Genomic DNA, 25,765 nt, shown 5'->3' with positions numbered 1-25,765 from the left:
AGTGTGCTGGGCAGGGTGGGGGCGGCAGGTGAGGGGAGCTTGGCTGCAGGAGGAGGGGGTGCTATGGGGAGCTTGGTGGGCTGCAGCAAATAACTCCGCGGGCTGTGTGTTTGAGACCCCTGATGTAAAGTCTATACTTAATTGCGAATAATAAACTAGGAGGAAAAAAAATCATGTCATTGGGTACCCCCCCCCCCGCCATGATGTTCTTACAGAACTGGAGCTTCCCCCCTTATTGAGCAACAAAAATGCTCTTGAAATAGAAGAAAGATTTTATACACAAAATAGAACGAACTACAAAAGAAACCTTCGAATTTGTAAGCATAATAAAGGGGTTGTGTAAAGAGCTGATTGGAAATCTTCCAGTAAAACTAAGTTTTTTGTTGGAAAATGCCGATTCGGTAGAATGAAATGTTTCAGTGAATCTTGTATAGATTCCACTAAACTTTTGTTGAAACACAGCAGGGTGCTATAGCTCTGCTTCCCCCAGCTCCTGAGAAGTGAGGGACAGAGTAGCTGAGTTCTCCAGCAGCTGGCCTGAAAGCACAAGTGAAATTGACACAACCTTGAGAGCAGCTGGAAAACCATAAAATTAAGTTTGCCTACAGTGAAATCTTTCTTGAAATGTGAAAATTTTCACATTTCATGTCATTGCATTTCAGGATGGAACTTTCTCAAAAACACAAGTTTTTCGTGGAAAGGGTTTCCTCCTTTTAGGTCAGCTCTAGTTTTGAACACTGGTGGAGCCTAATGCTGTTTCCTGTCAAATAACGTTCTTGTCTATGGGAAATACTGTAGCATTTCAGCCAGCTATAACATGCTCCTGAGTAGAAGCAGATTTTAATCCTGAATGGCAAATCACTAGTTAATAAAACTGTATTCTGAGTATCCCCTTGGTGAAGCCCCTTCACTGTCAGAATGAGTTCCCAGAGACCCTCAGACAATATTCCAGAGTTAATAGTCTTGTGGTATAAGAAGCTAGTTTAGCGAGCTTTTTCTTGGCCCTGATCTCTGTTGCTGCTTCTGCTGGCTAGCTTGGAGGGGAGCAGAGGGTGAGTCATGGGGTTTAGGAGATAGTGTCAAAGAGAGGTTGGCTTCTAGACTCGCCCTCCTGTCACTAGCTGCCTTTCTCCACATTGGTCAGAGGTAGGGTTGCCAGGTGTCCAGTTTTTGTCCAGAACATGGTCAGAGTAGCAGCACCACTGACCGGGCCATCAACAGTCCGGTCGGCGGTGCAGCAGGGCTAAGGCAGGCTCCCTGCCTCCCTTGGCTCTGCGCAGCTCCTGGAAACAGCAGCATGTCCCTCCATCTGGCTCCTAGGCATAGGGGCAGCCAGGGGGCTCTGTGCAGTGTCCCCGCCCCAAGTGCCAGCTTCGCAGCTCCCACTGGCCAGGAACCACGGCCAATGGGAGCTGTGGGGGCAGTGCCTGCGGACGGGACAGTGCGCAGAGCCCCCTGGCCATGCCTGTGTGTAGGAGCCAGTGGGGAGGATATGCTGCTGCTTCCAGGAGCTGCCTGAGGCTAGTTAATAAAAGAGCCTGCACCCCCTCCTGTGCCCCAGCCCTGATTCACCCCCCTCTGAACACCTCAATCCCAGCCCGGAGCACCCTCGTACACCCCAAACCCCTCACCCCCAGCTGGAGCTCTCACATCCCCTGCATCCCAACTCCCTATCCCAGCCCTGATCCCTCTCCTGCACCCCAAATCTCTCATCCCCAGCACCAGCCCAGAGTCCCCTTCTGCGCCCCACCCTGGAGCCTGCCAAGTATTACTCTGTTTGACTTCTCATATTCAGGTTCCCCATTCCCAAGTTTTGTTAATTTAAAATATTTCATTAGGTCCCTACAAAGTTTTTTCAGTTTTGAAGTGAAAATAAACTGTTTTGCTTTTCCTCTTAAATTTTGGGGGGCTATGCCATTTTTGGCTGCAGCCAATTTCTTTTTTCTGTTAGACAAGAAGAGTAAGAGTTTCAGGAACATAGTTATGTGCTTAACTTTATGCTGTGGTGCTGAGTAGTTCCAGTGCATATGCATAACTTTGTTTTTTATTTTTGTGACTAAAACAAATGCACATGAGTATATGACTGCAGCCCAGACTATGAAACTTGTGTGCCTAAAACTACTTTTGTTTCAGGTTCAGTTAAACAAAAGTGTGTTGTGTCCAAAACATTCCCCTACAATGTTTGCAAACCAAATACTATATAGTGTGACTAGTATGTGAGAACCAAGAAGTGAAATCAGTGATGCCTAAAACTGAAAAGAGCTACAATAGGTTTCTGGCTACCCAAATTGAGGAAACGGGAGAAAGAAGGGTAAGTAACAGCATAATTACAAGTAAACTAGACGCTTATTCATGTAGCCAATATTAAAATTGGCTTCATGAATAAGGAAATTAGACTTAAAATCTGAGATTTTAAGTTCTTGATGATGCCTTTTTAAAGAACAAGTGTCACCAAACTAAAAGAGTAACTTGTGATTTTTGTTTTTAAATAAAGTGAGGAAACTTTTTTTTTCTTATCATGAACTGAGACCTGTTCTTAGAACTGTACAGTAATGCCTTTGTCCTTTACCCCGAGTTCAGGATCCAATCATAGAATCTCAGAGTTGGAAGGGACCTCAGGAGGTCATCTAGTCCAACCCCCTGCTCAAAGCAGGACCAAACCCAACTAAATCATCCCAGCCAGGGCTTTGTCAAGCCTGACCTTAAAAACCTCTAAGGAAGGAGATTCCACCACCTCCCTAGGTAACCCATTCCAATTCTTCACCACCCTACTAGTGAAAAAGTTTTTCCTAATATCCAACCTAACCCCCCCCCCTCTGCAACTTGAGACCATTACTCCTTGTTCTGTCATCTTCTACCACTGAGAACAGTCTAGATCCATCCTCTTTGGAACCCCCTTTCAGGTAGTTGAAAGCAGCTATCAAATCCCCCCTCATTCTTCTCTTCTGCAGGCTAAACAATCCCAGTTCCCTCAGCCTCTCCTCATAAGTCATGTGTTCCAGCCCCCTAATCATTTTTGTTGCCCCCCGCTGGACTCTCTCCAATTTATCCACATCCTTCTTGTAGTGTGGGGCCCAAAACTGGACACAGTACTCCAGATGAGGCCTCACCAGTGCTGAATAGAGGGGAATGATCACGTCCCTCGATCTGCTGGAAATGCCCCTACTTATACAGCCCAAAATGCCATTAGCCTTCTTGGCAACAAGGGCACACTGTTGACTCATATTCAGCTTTTCGTCCACCGTAACCCCTAGGTCCTTTTCTGCAGAACTGCTGCCCAGCCATTCGGTCCCTAGTCTGTAGCAGTGCATGGGATTCTTCCGTCCTAAGTGCAGGACTCTGCACTTGTCCTTGTTGAACCTCATCATATTTCTTTTGGCCCAATCCTCTAATTTGTCTAGGTCTCTCTGTATCCTATCCCTACCCTCCAGCGTATCAACCACTCCTCCCAGTTTAGTGTCATCTGCAAACTTGCTAAGGGTGCAGTCCACACCATCCTCCAGATCGTTAATGAAGATATTGAATAAAACCGACCCTTGGGGCACCCCACTTGATACCGGCTGCCAACTAGACATGGAACCATTGATCACTACCCGTTGAGCCCGACCATCTAGCCAGTTTTCTATCCACCTTACCGTCCATTCATCCAGCCCATACTTCTTTAACTTGCTGGCAAGAATACTGTGGGAGACTGTATCAAAAGCTTTGCTGAAGTCCAGAAATAGCACATCCACTGCTTTCCCCTCATCCACAGAGCTGGTTATCTCATCATAGAAGGCAATTAGGTTAGTCAGCAGATCCATTACGTAACTGCTACTACAGTAATAATCACTTTGGCTTATCTTATAAATTATGTTGAACAAAGTTAATGCCTGTGTTTAACTTTATATTCTGTCGTCAACTTCTATAAAATAAGGAAGAACAATAAGTTTAACAGAAGGTATGTAATGCTGTGGCTGCAATAAGAGACAGTTGCAGCCTATTCCTTTTGTTTTAGATTGGTGGTACAAGACACTCCTGTTGCACAGCCAGGAAACTTGAAGATGGCAGCTGTACATGGAGTAAAGACTTTTCCAAGAAACTTCTAATTCTCATGTAGCCCAAGGGGCTACATATGACCTGAAATGTAGAGCATGTGTGACCTCATTGTCAAGATTACTAGTACTTGGTTATTTGTCTCACAGCTACCTTTTAGAAATGATATATTATCAAATCGATGAGATTACTACTGGAAGAGTTCAAATATAAAGGGCCATATCCTATTCACTTTATGCATGTCCTATTTAAAGCCTACAATAATTATATATAACATGAGGCAAGCACGTTTTTTTTTGGTCACAATGTTTTTTAAAAAAAAATTATAAACTAGCTTATTCCATTCAGGATGTCCAGTTTCCTGACAGTGTCTTTGAAATTCCCCTCCTCTTCCCATTTCAGAACTGCTTTTTCCCATCATGAGACTTGGTCCCTTCTTATTTTTCCCTTCTCCAAAAAAAAAAAGTTTGAAAGGTTCTCCTTCCTTTGGCTTAAAAACTCAAATTTTTAATGAGATATTTAAACTGTTCTACACACTATTAATTCAATGAAAGGTCAATGTCATTTAAAAAAAGAATGAAGTACCTGGCAATGTTTTCATCAATTAAAAAAACCAAGACTTTGAACTCCTTTACCTCCCTCCAATTTCTGCGATTATTGGCAGGTGACATTATGTATTGTTCCTAACTAAGAGGCAGCCTTTACATTGGCTATAGCAAGGGTTGGGCAAGCGTGTGCGTTGCATGGTATCTAATATCCTGCACTGACTCAAGGGAAACTTAAGTTTTGCATGTTGTTTTGAAGTTTTCTCCATGCCTGATAAAGTGAATTTTAATTTAACCCGTTGTGTCTTTTTTTTTCCCCCTTCCCCCAACAGCTGGCTTACCCCTGGGTGTTCTAAACTTGGCCAAAATAAAGCCATATCAGCGAGGCTTTTTCTGTAATGATGACAGCATCAAGTATCCATTCCATGACAGTACCGTCACATCCACTGTCCTCTATGCAGTGGGGTTCACCCTGCCCATTTTCTCTGTAAGTAGCCAAATTTCTAGCCATCTGTGTGCGGGTGGTGGGGAAAGACTTAAGAGGGTTCCAATAGGTCAGGGGTAGGTAACCTATGGCATGCGTGCTGAAGGCAGCACGCGAGCTGATTTTCAGTGGCACTCGCACTGCCACCGGACCAGGGCGCTCTGCTTTTTAATTTACTTTTAAATGAAGCTTCTTAAACATTTTAAAAATCTTATTTACTTTACACTGTACTGCACTGTATTGCATATTGTACACAGTTATAAAGCTAGAACTTATGACTGCCTTCTGAAAATAGACACAAATGCCATAAAAATGGTTAAACAAAAGTTCTACAAATGTTTCAGGGAGGGAACTAACTAACATAAAGCTCCAAAACCAGAAAATTAATATATTGGTTTTTGTGTCTTTAAAATATGAAATTTGGAATTCATAGAGTAAACTGAAATTTTCATCTCAGTAATCAAGGTGAAACTTCATATTATATACTTTCATCATGCCTTTTTGCAAAGAAAAGTGTAACACATTTCAGGACTCTCACAAAGATGCAGGCTTTATCAAGCCTTAAGGAAGCCTACTGCAAACTGGCCAATAAATATTAAGTTTTTCAGGCACAGATGTGAAATCCACCACTGGCATGGGCACAGGTGAACATGGTTATTACATATCTCTGTCTAATTTCAGACGTGCAAATTAGATGTACTTGCACATTTTTCAAGTGCAATGAAGGATAGCATCAGAAAAATGTAAACTATACACAATAGTATAAAACATCTCCTTATCTTTTAGACTTCAACTTAAAAAACTAAAAATAGTCTCTCCATCCCAAGCTTATTTAGGCTTAAACTTTTTTGCCTTTCAGATAGGGGCAGTCATGTTTGAGCCTTCTATGACAGCTATGTTATATAGGACTTTTTGTAACTTTTAATTAAGAGAAATATATATACCCATGTACTGCTTTTTAGATTGAGTGCCTGAAATATCCTTAACTGCAAAGATTTTATTGTTGACTTATTACAAACCTGCTTCCTGAAACCAATACTCTGATCAACTTCAGAGGACTTTGTGCAAGCTCTGTAATTCTTGGCTTTCTGTGCTCTTGTGTTTTTTCTTTACTTCAAGATGTGAAAGTTACTGGCGATTTTTCCCCCCCACCCCTTATTTCTACTAGCAGGCAGCCACTGGGGAAAAGCAAAAGCCTCACATACACAGTAACCTAAACTTTTAAACTGTCTTTTCTCCTCTGCCTTAAAGCAAAAAAAGAAAACTAGCTCGCAACCGGTTTTCACTAACCAGATAGCCAAAGTACAAAGTCTGGCAACCACCAATCAAGTGTTAACACGGCAGGGATCTTGTCTAAATATGTATAAAAATCTGTTTTACACAAATTTTATAAAGTCTTCTGTGCCTAAATGCAAGGGCTCTCCTTTCTTCTGCAAAATAAAGCAACCTTTTCCTTATCCCTGTCAGGCTGTTATTGGCTCTCAGCTAGATGAACCCAATATTTCGGTAACAAGCACATGACATTACTATGTTAATATTCCAGATCTCTGATAAGGCAAACAGATTTGTATATGCTGCCTGACACCTTCTACACAAATAATTTAACTAGCATAAGGAATTGTGCCAAAAAAAAGCACAATAGTATTGTATTTCAACAACTCAAATGAAGAGATTCTCAAGATTTTTTTTTTTTTTTTTTTTTAGTAAAAGCATGGACTTAAAGCCAGAACTTCAGACACTGATTGAGAGCATACACTATGTTCCTTTGCAGGATATGCAAGGGAAAACCTTTCTGAACCCGTCTTACCTACTTCATATCAGATTAAGGTCACTAAATCTGTTTACAGTTTTTTCCAACTGAGTCACTGGATTTATTTCTTTGTGAAGTCAACCGATTGATTCTTCTGGATAATTAGTTTGGCACTTTATAGAATGCCACTGACGTGGATAATTAGTTCATACACCCTGAGGTGCAACCAAGTGGCCTTAGAAAAAAGATGACTTAGCTTTACTATCTGAAAGTTTTGTGCTAATATATGATGATGCATTCAGATTGCAGGCAAAACTGATATTATATATTGGCTGTCATGTGTGTAGGTCCTGCATCTAGGAATTGAGAATATAGGCTTTGCTTTTAGGATGGGTACTGCTTTTTAAAGCAGAGACACAGTTGGGAGTTTCTGGTGGATAACCAACTCAACTTGAGCTCGTAGTGTGATGGATTTGATCTCAGCCAATTCTTGGATGTGTATGTAGGGGGAATGTCAAATAGAAGCAGGGAGGTGGTGATACTGCTGTGTATGGCAGTGTTCTTCAGTTGCAAGTGTTACATTGGGCATCAGCTGTTCCCATCCTGCTCCCCTCTGGGGGCTCTGTTGTAAGAGCAGCACTACTAGCTGGCTCCAGCTCTGCTTTGGGACTCCTGACAGCTCCAACCCACGCACTACCCTACTGGTCCTGGCTGTAGCATCCCTGTACGGGCCTGCTTTTGAGAGGCCCACCCCAGCCTCTGCCCAGGCCAGCACGTGCCAGCTCAGAGGATGCCTTGCAGCCAGGGAGGGAAAGGGACCAGAGTTCCTGAGATTCCAAGCTGGATAGAAGGGAGGAGGGGGCAGCAGGGAGTAGGATGGAACAGCTGATGCCCAATGGGCCAAACGGAAGGCCCTCCTGGGCAGCTCCAGCCCCTGTGGTCCCCTGCTAGGTGGCACCTTTTCCTTCCCGGCTGCAGAGTATCTTGCAGGGGGAGGGAGGGCACAGAGGCAGGTCAGCATGGGGATGCTGCAGCCAAGATTGGTAGCGACTGGAGCTGCCAGGACTCCAGCGCGCAGCCAGAGAGCTGATTGGCAAGGCCATCCTTGGTTGGAGCTGGAGCCAGGTATCAGGGCCAACCTTACAGCAGGGTCTCCAGGTGAAAAGAGGAGAAACAAACTGAAGTGCATCCCCAGCTGTGCACTTGATTGGATTAACAGTCTGCGTGCCATTCAAAAATCAACTAGTGTGACATCTTTGGCATGCATGCCATAAATTCTCAATCTCTGACAACAAGGCGACGAATTAACTTGGTTTCACTAGAGAGCACACACCTGAAGAGCCCTTTGGCCTGCCAAAATTTGGACATTGCCTTATCTGGTATCTCAGAAAATGTTGTTTAATGCCATTGGTTTATTGCATTAGTGAGATGGCTACTGTAGCCAGTTCTGGTACTACTTCAAAAAAGGATTTTGAGAAATTGGAAAGGTTCAAAAAAGAGTTACAAGAATGACTTGAGGTCTGGAATACCTATCTCACAACAAGAGACAAATATTTGTATTTAATCTATTAATTTGCCCAAGAGAGTGTGAAGAGGTAGATAAGTGATGACTTGATTACTGCCTATAAGCCTCTACGTGTCTAATTTAGCAGACAAGGGAATAACATCCAATGGCTGGAACCTGAAGCTAGACAAATTTAGACTAGAAACAAGATGCAAAATTTTTAGTGAGGGTAATTTAACCACTGGAACAACTTACTAGGATATGATGGACTGTATACAGAGTTACATGGTGATGCAGGAGTTGCTTGGTGAAGTCCTGTATCAGTCTTAGTCTAATCTGACTCCCTAGAATATCATAATGGTCCCTTCTGGCCTTAAAGTGTGTGTGTGAAATTTTAGTTTGTACTGACATTGTTAGTGCTTTTTATGTAGTCTGTTGTAAAACTAGGCAACTAGACAAGTTGATGTATCCTCTGGAAGACTTCTGCATATTCCCAGGGATACATGTACCGCTGGTTGAGAATCACTGAGCTACAAGACCTTGAGGCCTAGGAAGTAAGTAACTTCAGACAGTCAGTTCTAATAATCTGAGCGGCTCATGTCCATGAGATGTCTGCTATCATGTATCCAAGTAAGAGGAACCTTTGACACACCCATCCCTCATGTAAAGATTAGATCTGCAAATGTCTGACTCCATATTATCTAATAAATGTCTTGATGTCTGTCAGTATTCTTGTAACTTCTAGTAATAGAACAAATACACAGTAAAACAGCATCGCTGATGGCTTTCAAAATCATTTAAAATATTGATAGGTAACATAACAGTTTCTTGTTTGTAAGTGGAAGTGTGAAGCATTTTTGAACAGTTAGGTATTTCAAAAGTGACAACTCTTTATGGTGTGGTTGGTTTTTTTCTCTCCTTTTCATTTTTTTCCTCTTCGAATTTTTTTTTCCATCTTCTCCTTTGGATTTTGGCAGGTGGGTCTATTAAAGGTCTTATAGTAGTTTAAAATTCTCCTTTGCTTTGAAGGCATGTAGAATGACATGTTTAAAATATGTAAAGTTTGGGTGGTCGTATAGCGTTTTGTCTGCTGCTTTTAAATTAAGACTTATTTGACTTGGCAAAACTGGTCTCTAAGTGGCATGTTGTCTGTCTAAAAGGGCATCTACTACCTTTGTTCCTTTGCCAACTTTAACATGCTAGGTATGAAGCTTAATGATACATGTGGTAAGAGAACTTAATCAAAACACCTAAAGGGAACTTTCTGAAAATAATACTCTGACTCAATTTTTTTTTTCCAGCGAACTGCTGTGGTGCATGCTTTGGAGGCCTCTTTGTCAAGATCTGTGGGGAGATGCCTTCTTAGGCAAAGGCTCGTTATTCTATAATGTGGAACAGTAAAAATATATTGCATTTCTGCAAAACCAATATAAAATAGAACAGGTTTTCACACATACAGTAACTGCCTACTTTTTTAATCGTAAAAATGATTAACTTTCAAATAAAATCTAGCTGTCACCCCACTACTTGGAAAAGACTTAATAGCAGAGTGCTGTAGTGAAGCCTCTTACTATCTAAATCTTCATTACATTGGCAGAACATGTCATTGCCACTGTACACACTTCATTTATCAATATTTTTGTAACTAGTTTAAACGTGTTATAAATATTTTTAATGCTGTATCCTTTGTGAATGAACAAACTTGGTAATGTACAGAAGGTCAAGCATTAGTTAAAATAGCAATATTCTATTAGGAACTTAGAGTACACACACACCACCCCATCCCACAGAAAAACTTTTTTGTAAAAGGGTAATGAGCTTTCATATCTTACAGAACTTTGGTCTCCTCTTCTTCCCCTGCACGCCCCTCCCCCCCTCAAGTTCGCTATCTCCTGGGAAGCTTTCTGGGCAATACTAGTGAGTTTCATAACCTAACAATTTGATCGCACATCTCAAAACAATCATCAAATAGCCTCCATTACATTTCAGATAACAATGGTTTATCAAAGTGCTTGAACTGTTGCACTTAGCTGTTTTCTCAGAATGGGAAATCATGCCTTTACTATGCTCTGCTTAATGCAAGTCAGATACTGTAATATATTATCTCAAGTGAATATGACTCAATTGTTTTGATTAAAGGGTAAGGTTTGTAAATTGGTGATTAGAGTTTGTAAGAGGTAATTAAGCTTAGAGAAATGGTGGTGTTTGAGTGGGTTGGCTTTTTAAATGTGCTCTACAATTGGCAGTGGCTGGAGCAACCAGGGTAGTTTGTAGTACTACATATCTTGTAAATACCATGATTATACCTTTTGCTTGAAGGACAGGTATTATGGATACATATTCTCTCAATAGTTAAAGTTGCAGCCCACTTCCATTATAGATGTAACTGAGGAAGAGAACTTGGATACCTTTCCAAAGTTTACACTGGCATTGCCATATAAGTCAATGGATATGCGCCGGACTGATCAGGTCAAAGGTCCGTCTAGTTAATTATATTGACTCCAACAATGGCCAGTGCCAGCTGAAGGTGTTTGGAAACCTTATAGTGCACATATTAGGAAGAAGTTTGCGTAACTTGTCAGTTACTAGTTATTTTATGCCTCGAAGCTTGAGGATTAATACCAGTCTACACTGATGTTCTTAACTGTATCTAGTTATCTGTTGGCCTCGTTACCTTTTGATAATGAATTCAGTAGCCTAATATATTATGCACTTAGTTTTTTGTTTTTCTCAGGCCATGTCTACACTACAAAATTGTCGACCTAACTTACATCTGCATACGATCACCACAGTTATTAAATTACTTGTGTGTACACTTGGCTTCTTGTGTCAGCAGTGCATGTCCTCACTGGGAGTGCATGCATAGATTGTGTTGTCAGTGTGGGGCGGCTCCTGAAAGGCAGTAACAGTCGATGTATAAAATGCAACATCTACACAGATGCTGCATCGACCTAATGACATTGACTGACTGACTGATGGTACGCTACTTGGGGAGGTGTTACTAAATCGGCATAACATAAGAACATAAGAATGGTCTGACCCGGTACGGCCTAAGGTCCATCTAGCCCGGTATCTGTCTACTGACAGTGGCCAATGCCAGGTGCCCCAGAGGGAGTGAACCTAACAGGCAATGATCAAGTGATCTCTCTCCTGCCATCCATCTCCATCCTCTGACGAACAGAGGCTAGGGACACCATTCTTACCCATCCTGGCTAATAGCCATTTATGGACTTAGCCACCATGAATTTATCCAGTCCCCTTTTAAACATTGTTATAGTCCTAGCCTTCACAACCTCTTCAGGTAAGGAGTTCCACAAGTTGACTGTGCGCTGCGTGAAGAAGAACTTCCTTTTATTTGTTTTAAACCTGCTGCCTATTAATTTCATTTGGTGACCCCTAGTTCTTGTATTATGGGAATAAGTAAATAACTTTTCCTTATCCACTTTCTCAACATCACTCATGATTCTATATACCTCTATCATGTCCCCCCTTAGTCTTCTCTTTTCCAAACTGAAGAGTCCTAGCCTCTTTAATCTTTCCTCATATGGGACCCTCTCTAAACCCCTAATCATTTTAGTTGCTCTTTTCTGAACCTTTTCTAGTGCTAGAATATCTTTTTTGAGGTGAGGAGACCACATCTGTACATAGGATTTGAGATGTGGGCATACCATGGATTTATATAAGGGCAATAATGTATTCTCAGTCTTATTCTCTATCCCCTTTTTAATGATTCCTAACATCCTGTTTGCTTTTTTGACCGCCTCTGCACACTGCGTGGACATCTTCAGAGAACTATCACGATAACTCCAAGATCTTTTTCCTGACTCGTTGTAGCTAAATTAGCCCCCATCATGTTGTATGTATAGTTGGGGTTATTTTTTCCAATGTGCATTACTTTACATTTATCCACATTAAATTTCATTTGCCATTTTGTTGCCCAATCACTTAGTTTTGTGAGATCTTTTTGAAGTTCTTCACAATCTGCTTTGGTCTTAACTATCTTGAGCAGTTTAGTATCATCTGCAAACTTTGCCACCTCATTGTTTACCCCTTTCTCCAGATCATTTATGAATAAATTGAATAGGATTGGTCCTAGGACTGACCCTTGGGGAACACCACTAGTTACCCCTCTCCATTCTGAGAATTTACCATTAATTCCTACCCTTTGTTCCCTGTCCTTTAACCAGTTCTCAATCCATGAAAGGACCTTTCCTTTTATCCCATGACAGCTTAATTTACGTAAGATCCTTTGGTGAGGGACCTTGTCAAAGGCTTTCTGGAAATCTAAGTACACTGTGTCCACCGGATCCCCCTTGTCCACATGTATGTTGACCCCTTCAAAGAACTCTTATAGATTAATAAAACACGATTTCCCTTTACAGAAACCATGTTGACTATTGCTCAAGAGTTTGTTTATCTATGTGTCTGACAATTTTATTCTTTACTATTGTTTCAACTAATTTGCCCAGTACCGACGTTAGACTTACCGGTCTGTAATTGCCGGGATCACCCCTAGAGCCCTTTTTAAATATTGGTGTTACATTAGCTAACTTCCAGTCATTGGGTACCGAAGCCGATTTAAAGGACAGGTTACAAACCTTAGGGCTAGTCTACACTTACCAGCCGGGTCGACGCGGTGAGTTCGACTTCTCGGAGTGCGAACTATCGCGTCTAATCTGGACGCGATAGTTCGAACTCCGGAAGCGCCGCGGTTGACTCCGGTACTCCACCACCGCAAAAGGCGGTGGCGGAGTCGACCTTGGAGCCGCAGACTTCGATTCCGTGGCATCTGGACGGGTGAGTAGTTCGAACTAGGGTACTTCGAATTCAGCTACGCTATTCACGTAGCTGAATTTGCGTATCCTAGTTCGACCCCGCTTCTTAGTGTGGACCAGCCCTTAGTTAATAGTTCCGCAACTTCACATTTGAGTTCTTTCAGAACTCTTGGGTGAATGCCATCTGGTCCCGGTGACTTGTTTAATGTTGAGTTTATCAATTAATTCCAAAACCTCCTCTAGTGACACTTCAATCTGTGACAGTTCCTCAGATTTGTCACCTACAAAAGCCAGCTCAGATTTGGGAATCTCCCTAACATCCTCAGCCGTGAAGACTGAAGCAAAGAATCCATTTAGTTTCTCCGCAATGACTTGATCATCTTTAAGCGCTCCTTTTGTATTTTCATCGTCAAGGGGCCCCACTGGTTGTTTAGCTGGCTTCCTGCTTCTGATGTACTTAAAAAACATTTTATTACCTTTGGAGTTTTTGACTAGCCGTTCTTCAAACTCCTCTTTGGCTTTTCTTATTACACTCTTGCACTTAAGTTGGCAGTGTTTGTGCTCCTTTCTATTTGCCTCACTAGGATTTGGCTTCCACTTTTTAAAGGAAGTCTTTTTATCTCTCACTGCTTCTTTTACATGGTTGTTAAGCCACGGTGGCTCTTCTTTAGTTCTTTTACTGTTTTTCTTAATTTGGGGTATACATTGAAGTTGGGCCTCTATTATGGTGTCTTTAAAAAGGGCCCACGCAACTTGCAGGGATTTCACTTTAGTCACTGTACCTTTTAACTTTTTTGTCTAACTAACCCCCTCATTTTTGAGACGCGTACCTCGGTGGGAGCCAAATTTAAGTGAATGAAGATCCTTCCATAGATAAGTCCACATAAGCTGTCTTGCATTGACCTAACTGTTTAGTGTAGACCAGGCTTTAGTCTTTTAAATATTTCCTTCTTTTGACTGTCTGTCTTTAACTCTCCCATAGAACAAAGAACAAAAGGAATAAACTGGCACTCCCATTTACTTCTTTAAACATCAGTTACTTTATATAGTTGTCATAGTCCCCTTATTTGTTGTTTCCTCTTGCTAAACAGTCCTGGTGTTCAGTCTCCCTTTGTATGGCAATTCACCCCCTCCCCCCTGCCTTATCTCTTTATTAATTTGCATCACTATAATTTTAAGACTAGTACAGAGACAACAATGTGTTACAAGATTAAATAATTTTGCCACCTCATGGCTCACTTCCCCCTAGCCCTCCTCGCCACCCCCCCCCCCCCCCCCCCCCCCGGTCCTAGTATGGAGTATTGGGCCACTTCACCTTTTTAACTTTTTTGCAATAATAAAAATTTACCGCATATTCTTAATCGACTGGCAGAGTCACAGATAATGTTAGGCTTTTCAAAGAGTGGAGGAAGTCTCGGTACAAATTCTTCAATTCTGTTTTCATTCCTAACACTTGCTCTAACTAAATCTTATTTAAGTGAGCATCTCTTATATCCTGCAAATTGCAGTTTAAAACCAGGCTTTTAGTTAGTGAAAGAATTCTGTGCATGCAGTAGGCTATTAGTAAGGCTAGGAAAGTTTTGAAGGGGATGTGTTCACAGTAGGTGAATGCAACTTTCTGTAGCTTCTGATGGAGAATGCCCTTAGGTTTTGTCAAAGGAATATTATTTTAATTTAAATTTCATAATGCGGGAATCTTCTCCAGGAAGACTGGAGAGAGTCCATATGTACTGTTATGAGTGGTGTTTTTTAAAATAATAGGTACAGTATATACCGGCTGCTCCACAGTACTTATGATTCTCATACGGACTGTAATACTTTGTTCAGTTCTGGGCACCCAAGATGATTGATACCATACTGATGAGTTTGTGGTATAAGAACCTGAATAGAATAATCAGGTTGGACTGAACACAGAGTGGAAGGAAATCGGGAAGAGCAAGACTCAAAAATGTCATTTTCTCCCTGCTCTTCTTACCTCGGGAATCTTCATAGAGGCTTTTAAAATATCAAGTAAAGCTTGGCAGTAACCAAAAGAAGGTGAAGTCATATAGCAGCTCAATTCCTGTCTATTGTACATTCTTGGATGGCTCTTCCAGTGGAAGTGGTGCGAGTCCCATCCTTAGAGATGTTCTTAAAGCTGAAAGCACACACTGCAGGGAACATGCGTAGTATAGTGACAGGAGGATGGATTAATGTCTTAGACTCTTCCCTTTCTAAATTTGTATAAATCATAAAATGAGTTACTTGATCACTAAATTCAAGTGGAATGAGCTGAACATCTTAAAATTGATAAATATGAAATACTGGATTGCGTACAGCAAGTTGGTTATAGCATGAAGGGGTCTGAGTCAGTCCTGTTCTATAAAATGCTTTGGGGTACACACGTTTCACCCACCTGAATTCTTTATGTTCCTTTCTAGCTATTACATACACTATGTGCAGCAACAATAATTTCTTTGCCTCCCTACAGCTGCACATCGGAAGCAAAAGTGAATTCCCAGAATAGTCCTGTTTCATTGTTTGTTTACAAAGGAACATATGGGGAGCTCTTTCTTTGCTGTGTATTACTTTCCTTATGGGATCAGGTTGTTCTCTTCCTACATTTTCAGTTGTTCTTGCCTCAGCATCTTTTTCAGATCCTAGCGGTAGGCTTGCCATTATAGCGAGAGTGGTGTTTGGTGACACTGCAGTCTGCTTTGAATGCCACAATTTCCAGATTTCTGGTCTGCAGGACTTGAGGGTTTATGAAGCACTGCAAAATCTCCAACTTTGCATGTTGAGGTAATGTCACTTAGGTAGTGCTTCTGTGGTGAGTGTAGCTACAAGCAGAACATGGAGTTTTGGCTGAGGCTGAAGACTAAGAACTAGAGATAGATATTCGGGAATGTCCAGGGTGTAACACGTGCAGCAGTAACTGGCATAGATTTTAAATCTTGGAACAAAGCGATGCTAGGCCTGATCAGCACTAAAGTAAAAACTGGATTTGCTCATGGAAGGGAATGGTGGAAAGGTGGATTGTGGGGGACTGGAGGAGGATGAAATGATCTGTTGGAGGCAGAACATTTTAAACTATAAATCTCTTTACTCACATTGCAGACTCAAAGCAAAGCAGGAGCATTGCAAGGTGTGAATATCTCATTTTGATACCCTAGTTTAGTAAAACTACTTACAGGTCACTGATGGCAATCTAGATGACTGTCCAGAGATTCTCTGAAAGGAAAGAAGATTTTTATTGGGGAGCAGAGAGCGGGAGGGGATTGGGTATGGAGGGGAGAAGAACAAGTGAGTAAAATCTACAGGGTTTAGTTAGTGGCAGAAAAAAGTGGAGGAAGAACAAATGGACACTTCCTTCTTCTGCGCCTCCTTACTGACGAATGTCCCATACCTCATCACCCATTTTAGTCTTAGTCATGCCTTCTGTACCCAGTATTCGTCCTCCTTACTGGTTTCAGAGTGGTAGCCTGTTAGTCTGTATCAGGAAAAACAATGAGGAGTCCTTGTGGCACCTTAGAGACTAACAAATTTATTTGGGTGTAAGCTTTCATGGGCTAAAACCCACTTCATCAGATGCATGGAGTGAAAAATACAGTAAGTAGTATATATTACAGCACATAAAAAGATGGACTATGTATACTGCTTACTGTATTTTCCACTCCATGCATCTGATGAAGTGGGTTACACATGTTTGTGTAGCACTCAGAGAACCCTGGATGAAAGAATGTTTTTACTACTAGTTGTGACAAGTTTAACCAAATCATAATCCTTTGCTGTTCAACCTCTCTCACTTTTTTTAAAGTTATCTTAGCATTCAGATGTTACAATATTCACTTGGTCAACAGAATTCAGCTTCTTCTGGGCCTGAGAAGAAGAATTCCACCCTGGGTATTTTAAAGGGGCTTTTTTTGTGCTGGAAAGCCCCTTTAAAATACCCAGGGTGGAATTCTTCTTCTCAGGCCCAGAAGAAGCTGAATTCTGTTGACCAAGTGAATATTGTAACATCTGAATGCTAAGATAACTTTAAAAAAAGTGAGAGAGGTTGAACAGCAAAGGATTATGATTTGGTTAAACTTGTCACAACTAGTAGTAAAAACATTCTTTCATCCAGGGTTCTCTGAGTGCTACACAAACATGTGTACACAATGGATGTGCTTGCGGACCTGGCAAGCATAAATAAAGAACCTTCAAAGGCAAAAAATAAATTAGATTTGTGCCTGGAGTGTTCCTTTTGGTTTATGTATGAAAGGTATTTATGGGTTTCTACAAAATTTTCTGCTTAATGTTTACATTAGATATTCAGATCTTCTCCGTCTAAGACCAGACTCGTAAAACTATGACATGGGAGAGAAAGGACGAAAGATGAGAAGGAACAGAATTCATAGGCCTTGTCTGTGGCTCAAATCGGGAAATTGCCATTATAGGTTTCCAGCTGGCACAAACCATAGTGCGGATTTGTAAAGCTGCTAATTTTTTGCTAGTGGGAGTCACGCACAGTGTGTGTTTGATCTGCCCTCTTTCTCCCCTCCCCCCCCCCCAATGTATAGAGGGGTTTACACATTACAGCTGTGATCCTGTAGGTAGCACACTATTTAAAACTCTAGTGTAGTTGGGGCAAGTTGTGCTTTACTCTGTTAGCTGGGTCAAGGTGAATTCTACAACACGCCCTGTCTATTAATTTAAAATTGCACTTGTTAAATACACCTTTTTTTTTTAATATATATAAAGTTAAATGGGTGTTAATGATTGACATCAGCAAAACCAGAAGAGAACGGAATTAACATTTGTGTGTGAGAGAATATGTATCTGGTCCTTATGGTGGATGTATAAAGAATGTTAAGTTGAGTTTGTGCCCTCTTTAATCCTTTTACAAGTCTCTTTTTTTTTAAGAGCTCATTTGCATAGCAATTTCTCTTGCTCCCTGAAAATAGGTAATCAAAAACCCTTAAACACAGACCAAACTTTTTCTTTTAAAAATCCTCCTTAGCTGATCATATCTTCTAAGTAGCCTAGCACCTAATGATCCTGGCTGCAAGTAGTCTGTCACAGGTCATCACTAGATATTCAAACGCAGAGCAGCAGCTGCTGCTGACAAGCACACATTGCCCTGTAGCTATATTGGGTACATGCTTCAGACTTTGAGCCTGGCAGTGGGTTCAAGCCAAAGACTTCTGCCTGCCAGACTTAATACAGATCAGGCTTAGGTCTTCTAATCTCTTATGCTAGACCCTGTCTCCTGACAAATCTGAGGGAAGCCTCTGGTTTAATACCTTGAGAGCTGTGTGAGGACTTTGTAGTGAAGTGCTACTGGCTTCTCAAAAACACAATAAGGCTCTGGAGTACAGAAGGCCATATTCAGGACTTTTTAAAAATCTTTTATTCTTCAAGCATTATGTGAGTAACCATGTTGGTTCACTATAGACATCACCTTGCAGCTATTCATGCTTTCAGTAGCCCTTTGGTTGCTGTTGCCTTGGCACATTGAGTTGGAAGGCTGAACAATTTGATAATTTAGCTGCCTATTTTTATATAGTGTGTTACTCAGTTACGGAGCTAATTTTGCCTTTCAGATTATGCCTCCTCTCTGCACAGAAGTTACTCATTAGACATTAAATGGACTCTTAAGTTTATGCAGGTTAGAGAAGGGCTTTGAGTTTAGTAAAATTTGTTTTACTGTGGACAGGCATGTAAAAGGTCATGAGAACTTTCCAGACATGCAGACCATGTCTGTACTAGAAAAGCTTTGCAAAAAGTTCCCCTAGCCACTGACATCAGTTCAGCTGTATGGGTGGTAGCACCTACTGCAGACAAGGCTCTCGCAGCTACTAGTCTTTCCTGCTCACTCAGTTAACCCTGTTGCAGCTGAACAAGTGTTAGGCCTGGTTCTGAGCTCTGCTTCTGAGATTTTCCAGTTTAGACACAGCCTCACATGCTGGGAGGAATAGCAGCCTTGTGCTTAAGGTACTGGAGAGAGAAACTGATTTATATATTCTAGATACTCACTTTTTACCTTTTGCCACAGGCTTAGTGTGTGGCAGTGGGCAAGTTACCTAACTAAACTCTCTGCCTCAGTTCCCCTCTGTAAAATGCCTCTAACTCAGGAGAGTAGTGGTCACCAGACGCTTGGATTGTACAATAATGTGTGGGGGCACTCATGTACATAGATCATGGATGACTGAAACCCATCCTGCAAATGAATCTCTTACTTGCTTAATAGCCAAACCTGGTTTTTGTCCTTGGAGGCAGATTTTGGCTAACCCCTACAAGCTACTATTTAAATCCAATCCTTGCTTATAGTTGTGTTGTGTTTTTACCTTTCCTAGTCTCCCCCTCCCCCATATGTGTAAAGACCCAAGTTATAGTTCTTCCTCTATCCTCAGTTCTTTTCCTCCCCTTGGCTTTGATACCACCCCCCTCTCCACCCCGGTCCTCTTTGACTTTGGAAGTAATTTTAATCGAGAAGAAAGCAGATGAATAGAGAGGCAAGTTGTAAGAACTTCTATTTTACCTTAGTTTTACACCTCCCTATTCTATTAACTCTACTGTCCAGAATATGACTTTCTTCACTTGTGATGTGACCCACACATGGCTAAATAGAACCCCAACATCAGCACTGACAACATTTGAAGTATTTTTGTGTGTCCAACAGCACTGCTGGAAAGAGACCAGACCAGTTTTTATATGAAGACTCCTTCAATCTTCTGGACTAAATAATAGACTGACTCTTATGAGTACTATAGTCCAGATGTAGCACTGTCAGCACTACAGCCTTGATCGGGTTATTTTCTAGACAGCAAAGAGACTTCAAGAATCTTGCCAGGTGGAGACATGGAGCAGCTGTCTGAAGTTTATAATGTCTATAAGGGTGGTGATGAGAGAGAAACTAGAATCTCTTCTTGCTGCATTTAATAAGCACAAAAGGGCATTCAGGTACTTTGACTACTTATTTGCATGTACACTCATATTTTGAAGAAGCCTTGTTCTCTGAGAACACATTCAGTATCTTGACAAATATCCTCAGTGATACAGAAGAGGAAGGCTATTCTTACAGTTTTTGATTTGACCTGTGGTGTGATTTCCTCAGGAGACTTTCCCAAAAATTATCTAGAGTGCTGATTTGTGACTGGATTGATTACCTGTAGATGTGTTCGTGCCTTCTGCCATTGCATGGTGGGTATATTTGAAGTAGATTGGCACTGTAAGTTTTGTAATTCAACATCTCATACTTTTTTTTTTAAGACTTCAGATGGCTTCTCATACGCATTAGATAAGATTGAGCATTGTTTGAGTAATGTGACATCTGAGCAATCAGAGAGCTTATATTCCCCTAACACTGTAATAGTGAATTCATACTTCTCACAGAGAGTGAGTATCCATTGCTGTAATGATGATGACGGCTTGTGCTGCTCCAGTTGATTTGCCCTCTCCTACTAATACCAATTTATGCTTGGATGGGTCTAGGTCTGCCAGCCATATTTATAAACTTCATTAAATAAAAATCTGTCTCCCAGTCTGGTTCTAAGCATTCATAGGAAATTATCAAAGCCATAACAAGGCATATTAGCACCCAGGGCAGGCAAGCATATTTGCATCCCCTAGAGGTGGGGTGCGTGGGTGTGGTGGTGGTGGTGGTGGGAAGGTATGTGGGGTCATATGTCCCACTCTCAGATTTCCACCTTCCATTTAGCATAGAGGTTTTCAAACTATTGCCTCCTGCTAGGAGCCAGTGGCTTGGAAGCTGGTGGGAGCTGCACAGGCCCCTGGCTCTCAGCACTGTGGAAGCTGGAGCGCTGGCTGGCTGACTGGCAGCCCTCCCTGCTCTGCTCCCCAGGCAGGGTGGGTGGCGCAATCAGCAGCCTGTTCTTTCCTCTCCCCAACGGAGCCCAGCACTGCCCACTGGAGCTGGCCCCTGTCCACGCAGCCTGGCTGCCTTGATGACTTACACAATCGTTCGCTGCTGCCCTGGGGCTCCTGGCTCTGCTGCTTGGTCACCGGTGCCCTGGCACTCCTGGCTCTGCTCTCTGGAGCAGTGGCAGAGCCAGTCGCACCAGGGCAGTGGCAAGTGAGCTCATCGGGGAGTGTCTCATGGCAGCCAGGCTCAGAGGCCAGCTCCAGTGGGCAGCACTGGGCTCCTTTGAGGAGAGGCAAGAGCATGTTAGCTTGCAGCTCAGAGCTGCCTGGGGAGCGCCCAGCTGTGGAGAGGCAGCACAGCTTGGGGAGCAGTGCAGGAAGGGTTGTCAGGCAGCCAGTCAGAACCCCAGTTCCCACAGTGCAGAGAGCCAGGGGTCCAAGGAGGCCGGGTGGCTCCCACCAGCTTCCGATCCACCACCTCCTGCCAGGAGGTAACAGTTTTTAAACTGTGGGACTTGCCACCCCATTTTTCTGCCCTCACAACTTCGTGCCCTAGGTGGCTGCCCTGCTCGCCCCACCCTGTTTATGGTCCTGGAAGTTATGGCGATGGAGTATAATCAAGTCATGAAAAACTGATACCAGTAGCATAATACTGTCTTGATAAGGCAGTATATTTGTTTTGGTTAGTGTGACACTGTAAAGGGTGGAGAACTAACCAGAGGCAAATTCATAAAGCTAGGGCGTCTAACTTAACAATTACAATTTAATTACCCTTCTGCTGACTGTATGTCTCATCCAGAAACTAGACCTTTTATTCTGAGCATTCCTAGAATGTATGTCCTTTTGCTGGAACATGTTAAAGGCAGTAAACAGTCCATGGCAACTCTTACACTTTTAATCTTCCTGTGTGCTGGGGAAATTTAGATGTCTTGCAATAGAGCATTGTATCTCTTTTTTTTTTTTGTAGACATTGCTCTAAGTATATTTTAAAAGTAAAAAGTAAAGCTGAAAATTTTAAAATAAAAGAAAACTGTGTAAATATTTAGAACTTCCTCCACCAAAATGCAACAATTTTAAGGTAGGTTGAACCTAAAACTCCTTACCCATTGAGACAAAAATCAGTTTTCTTTTCTAACTGTTTTGAGATTGGTGCACTCAAGCTTGCATTTTTGGTTTATACTGGGTGAGGTTGTACAGCACTAAACACAACAAAATATGGATTGGACAGTATATCAATTGAGCCATTTTAACCATTAGACTACGAGGAGGAGAAGGTGGTGGTTGTAGTTAACTTTATTCAACTTAACTTTCCATACTGGAAGAACATCTGAGTGGAGGAAGAATACATTGGTCCCTCTCTTCAAGCATAAAGGACATATGCAACAAAGTAGTGGTCACTGACCCATTAAATTTAATGTTACATGAAGAAATGGCTGGAAAGAATCGAGAAAAAACTTTGGGAGGAGCTGGAGCATCAAGTAAGTGACAACCAATTCAGATTTCTGCCAGGAAGGTCAACAATGGATTACACTGTTTGTAGCCTGAATATTGCAGGAGAAGTACAAGGAGAATTAAAAGGAATTGCACTTAGTGTTTGTGGATTTAGGGAGTTTGACGGGTTTCCTAAGAAATTGTTATGGTGGTGCCTATGGTGCAATCTGTCTGAGACGTGTTCAGACTATCATGGACATATGTGAGGGTGGCACAATAGTAGTGAGAAACAGCTGTGGCTACAGTGAAGCCTGCGAAGACTGATCCTTTACATAGACCTACCCTAAGCCCATTCCTATTTGTGATATAATGCCTACCTTAATACGGGAGTTTAGGGGACAGGCTTCATGGATCATGCTTTTTGCTGATGTCATTGTGCTGTGAAGATAAATACAAACTGGAAAGGGACCTAGCGCTATGGAGGTATGCATTAGAAGAAAAATGGCTTACAAATCAGCTCACAAAAAAAGAATATATGTTATACTTCATTGAGAGGGACAATGAGGAGCCAATAAAACTAGATGGTATAGTGTTAAAATCTGTACAACAATTTCAGTATTGCAGTTCAGTATTGAGCCATGATGGGCATGTGGATGTTAGGAGCCACATGAAAAGCATTTTATGTAAATAGAGGGAGTCAACAGGAGTTCTTTGTGATGATAATATGCTGAGCAAACTAGAGCGGAAAGTTATAGATAGAAGGTGTGTGAGGTAATATCTTTTATTGGATCAACGTCTGTTGGTGAGAGAGACTTTTGAGCGACGCAGAGCTCTTCTTCGGGTCTGGGAAACTTATGCAGGCCTGGTCTACACTACAGATTTCGGTTGACGTAAGGCAGCTTACGTCAACCTAATGGTTTATACTAATAGTCTATACACTATATAACCTAATAGTCTATACACACTACAGTCTTGCTCCTGCCAATGTAAGTGCCTTCCTGCCTTGACATCATAACTCCACCTCCATCAGAGGGCTTATGTTGGTGTAGTTAAGGTGATGCAGTGTCCCTGTAGAGGGTTACTTACCTCTGCTGTTTGGATGTCATTCTTGTCAATTTCATAGTTCCCTGCTGGAGCCTTGAAATTGACAAAGGCTGGTAGGCTCCCTGCTGTGAACCCTGCACCTGCTCACAGCTCTGGCGGTCGTGTGCGTGTGCGTGCGTCTCCTTGATCCGAGCAGGGCTGCTGCCCAGAACTCCATGCACAACATCTAGGGGTTCCTCTGAACAATACAAAACAGAATCATCTTGAACTCCCACCTAGTAATTGGGGAAAACTAAACACCAATCCATGGCACTTCTAAAAGGCTTCCCCTCTCACCAGCACTATATCTGTTTTTTAAGGAGGGAAAAAGGAACCCATTATTAATTTGGGAAAGCACGGCCACAACAATTCGAAAGCATAGGACCATGAGTATACATCCACCCAGAGTATGGTGGGCAGTGTCCTTCTGGTCTCAGTTTCTCACCTTGCAGTGTGAAAGCCCAACACGCCACTCTCCTCTCTCTCCACTCTACCCCACTCACAGCTGGTGTCCTTGGCCATCTAAGACCCATTAACATCCCCCCCTCCCACCTACCTACCCCATGTTCCCCCACCTCCACCCCGCCCCCCCCAGTGACTGGAGAGGTGTTAAAAGGCCACTTCACCTTGAATGGCTTCTTGAAATATGTATTAACTAGTTATGTTAAACCAACGGGTCTCAACCTGCGAGCTGCATGCAGCCCAATTAGCACACTGCTGCGGCCCAGCTCAGTTGGGTGTTAAAGGCTGCCACAGTGGTGGTGGGGGGCTGGGGGTCGGTTTCTGGGCTGCCGCTGCCCTGCCACCCAGCCACTGTGGCCCAGGTAGTACATTGTGAGCTGCATATGCAGCCCACCATGATAAATAAGATGAGAACCACTGTGCTAAACAATCCACTCCACCTTGTATTTAGCTGTGACACTGTGTAAGTTTCCCAGACCTGAAGAAGAGCTCTGTAGAGACTGTAAGCTCAAAAGCTTGTCTCTCCCCAACAGAAGTTGGTCCAATAAAAGATGTTACCTCACCCACCTTGTATTCCTATCCTGGAACTGACATTGCTACAACAACACTGCATAAAGAGCAAGTGCAGGATGATTAGGCCTGCCATAATGTGTGGGTTGGAATGCTGGCCAACAAGGAAGAGAGAACAACTACTTCATGTTGTCACAATGAGCGTGCTTACGTGGACGCTGGGTAAGATGAACTGGACAGCTATGCAATGAAATGGTATGAGCCATGATGCTGATACTCCCTCAGCTTTTCCGTGGTGGGGGGTAGTATGTGACCTGACGAGATGTGGTGACCAAAGAGGACAAAGACAAGGAAGATGTAGAGAAAAGTGGTTCAAGATGCTGAAGGAGTGCATGAAGAAGGCTGGTGTCGGTTTGGAAGCCGCGCTGGACGATATATAGAGTTGAACAAGAGCCACCAAATATGATTTGATGGGACAAGGCAAAGAAGATTTGGATGACTTTTTCTACGTGGGTTTTCTCAGTATCTGGAAGAATTGCTTATGGATACAGACTAACACTGCTGCTACTCTGAAACCTTCAGATACTGACCGCTCTCATTCCTCAGAACTCTTGTCTGGAACAGATTTACTCTATAGTTCATCTAACTTGGCTGTCATAGCACTCCACTAATTGTAGGCTGTCATACCACACAATACCACTTGTGGTGGTTTGGCATAAAAGCCACCATAGAGAAAACATGAAGCACCAAAGGATTTTGAGTGTCTTAAGATGTTTATATAAACAGGAATTCTTTCATTCACCACTGCAATGCAACTACTTCTGGGATGAAACAGCAGCTGTTTGAGACACAACCATGCTGAACAGTCTTTCCTGGACAAAAGGTGAATAGTGCATCAAATTACAGCTACGTGGGAAATCTTAATCAGACACCACTCTTCTTGGAAAAGGTGCCATAACCCATTCAGTGTCCCCAGATGATGATCAGGGCAAGGGCTTTACCTCTCAGCTGAAAGGGAGCACCTTCAGTAGTGTTCTCCTAACACCCCCATAACCTTTTACTGAAAGGGAAGAATACTAATTGAAGGTCCTTGCTGGAGAATTGACCAGGCTTTATGACACCTGAAAATAATTTAAAAAAAAAATTGGAGATATACCAATCTCCTAGAACTGGAAGGGACCTTGAAAGGTCATTGAGTCCAGCCCCCTGCCTTCAGTAGCAGGACCAAGTACTGATTTTAGCCCCAGATCCCTAAGTGGCCCCCTCAAGGATTGAACTCACAACCCTGGGTTTAGCAGGCCAATGCTCAAACCACTGAGCTATCCCTCCCCCTGATCTGAT

General features: G+C 42.3%; 1 protein-coding gene across 2 annotated transcripts in view; it reads left to right on the top strand.

The window, feature by feature from the left end:
• The window catches only part of PLPP1 (phospholipid phosphatase 1), a 117,658-nt gene that overhangs the window by 15,408 nt on the left and 76,485 nt on the right, over positions 1 to 25,765 (top strand). The window contains exon 2 of one of the 2 annotated variants that reach the window (XM_039545914.1): positions 4,913 to 5,067. The exons of the other annotated variant lie outside the window; for it this stretch is intronic. Coding sequence (XP_039401848.1) covers positions 4,913 to 5,067 — 155 coding nt within the window. The remainder of the gene's footprint in view (positions 1 to 4,912; positions 5,068 to 25,765) is intronic. 2 annotated transcript variants of the gene reach the window in all.

Source organism: Mauremys reevesii, linkage group 6, assembly GCF_016161935.1.
Source record: "Mauremys reevesii isolate NIE-2019 linkage group 6, ASM1616193v1, whole genome shotgun sequence".
NCBI lineage: Eukaryota > Metazoa > Chordata > Testudines > Geoemydidae > Mauremys > Mauremys reevesii.
The sequence above is the reverse complement of the archived record's forward strand: the minus strand, read 5'-3'. Positions and strand labels throughout refer to the sequence as shown.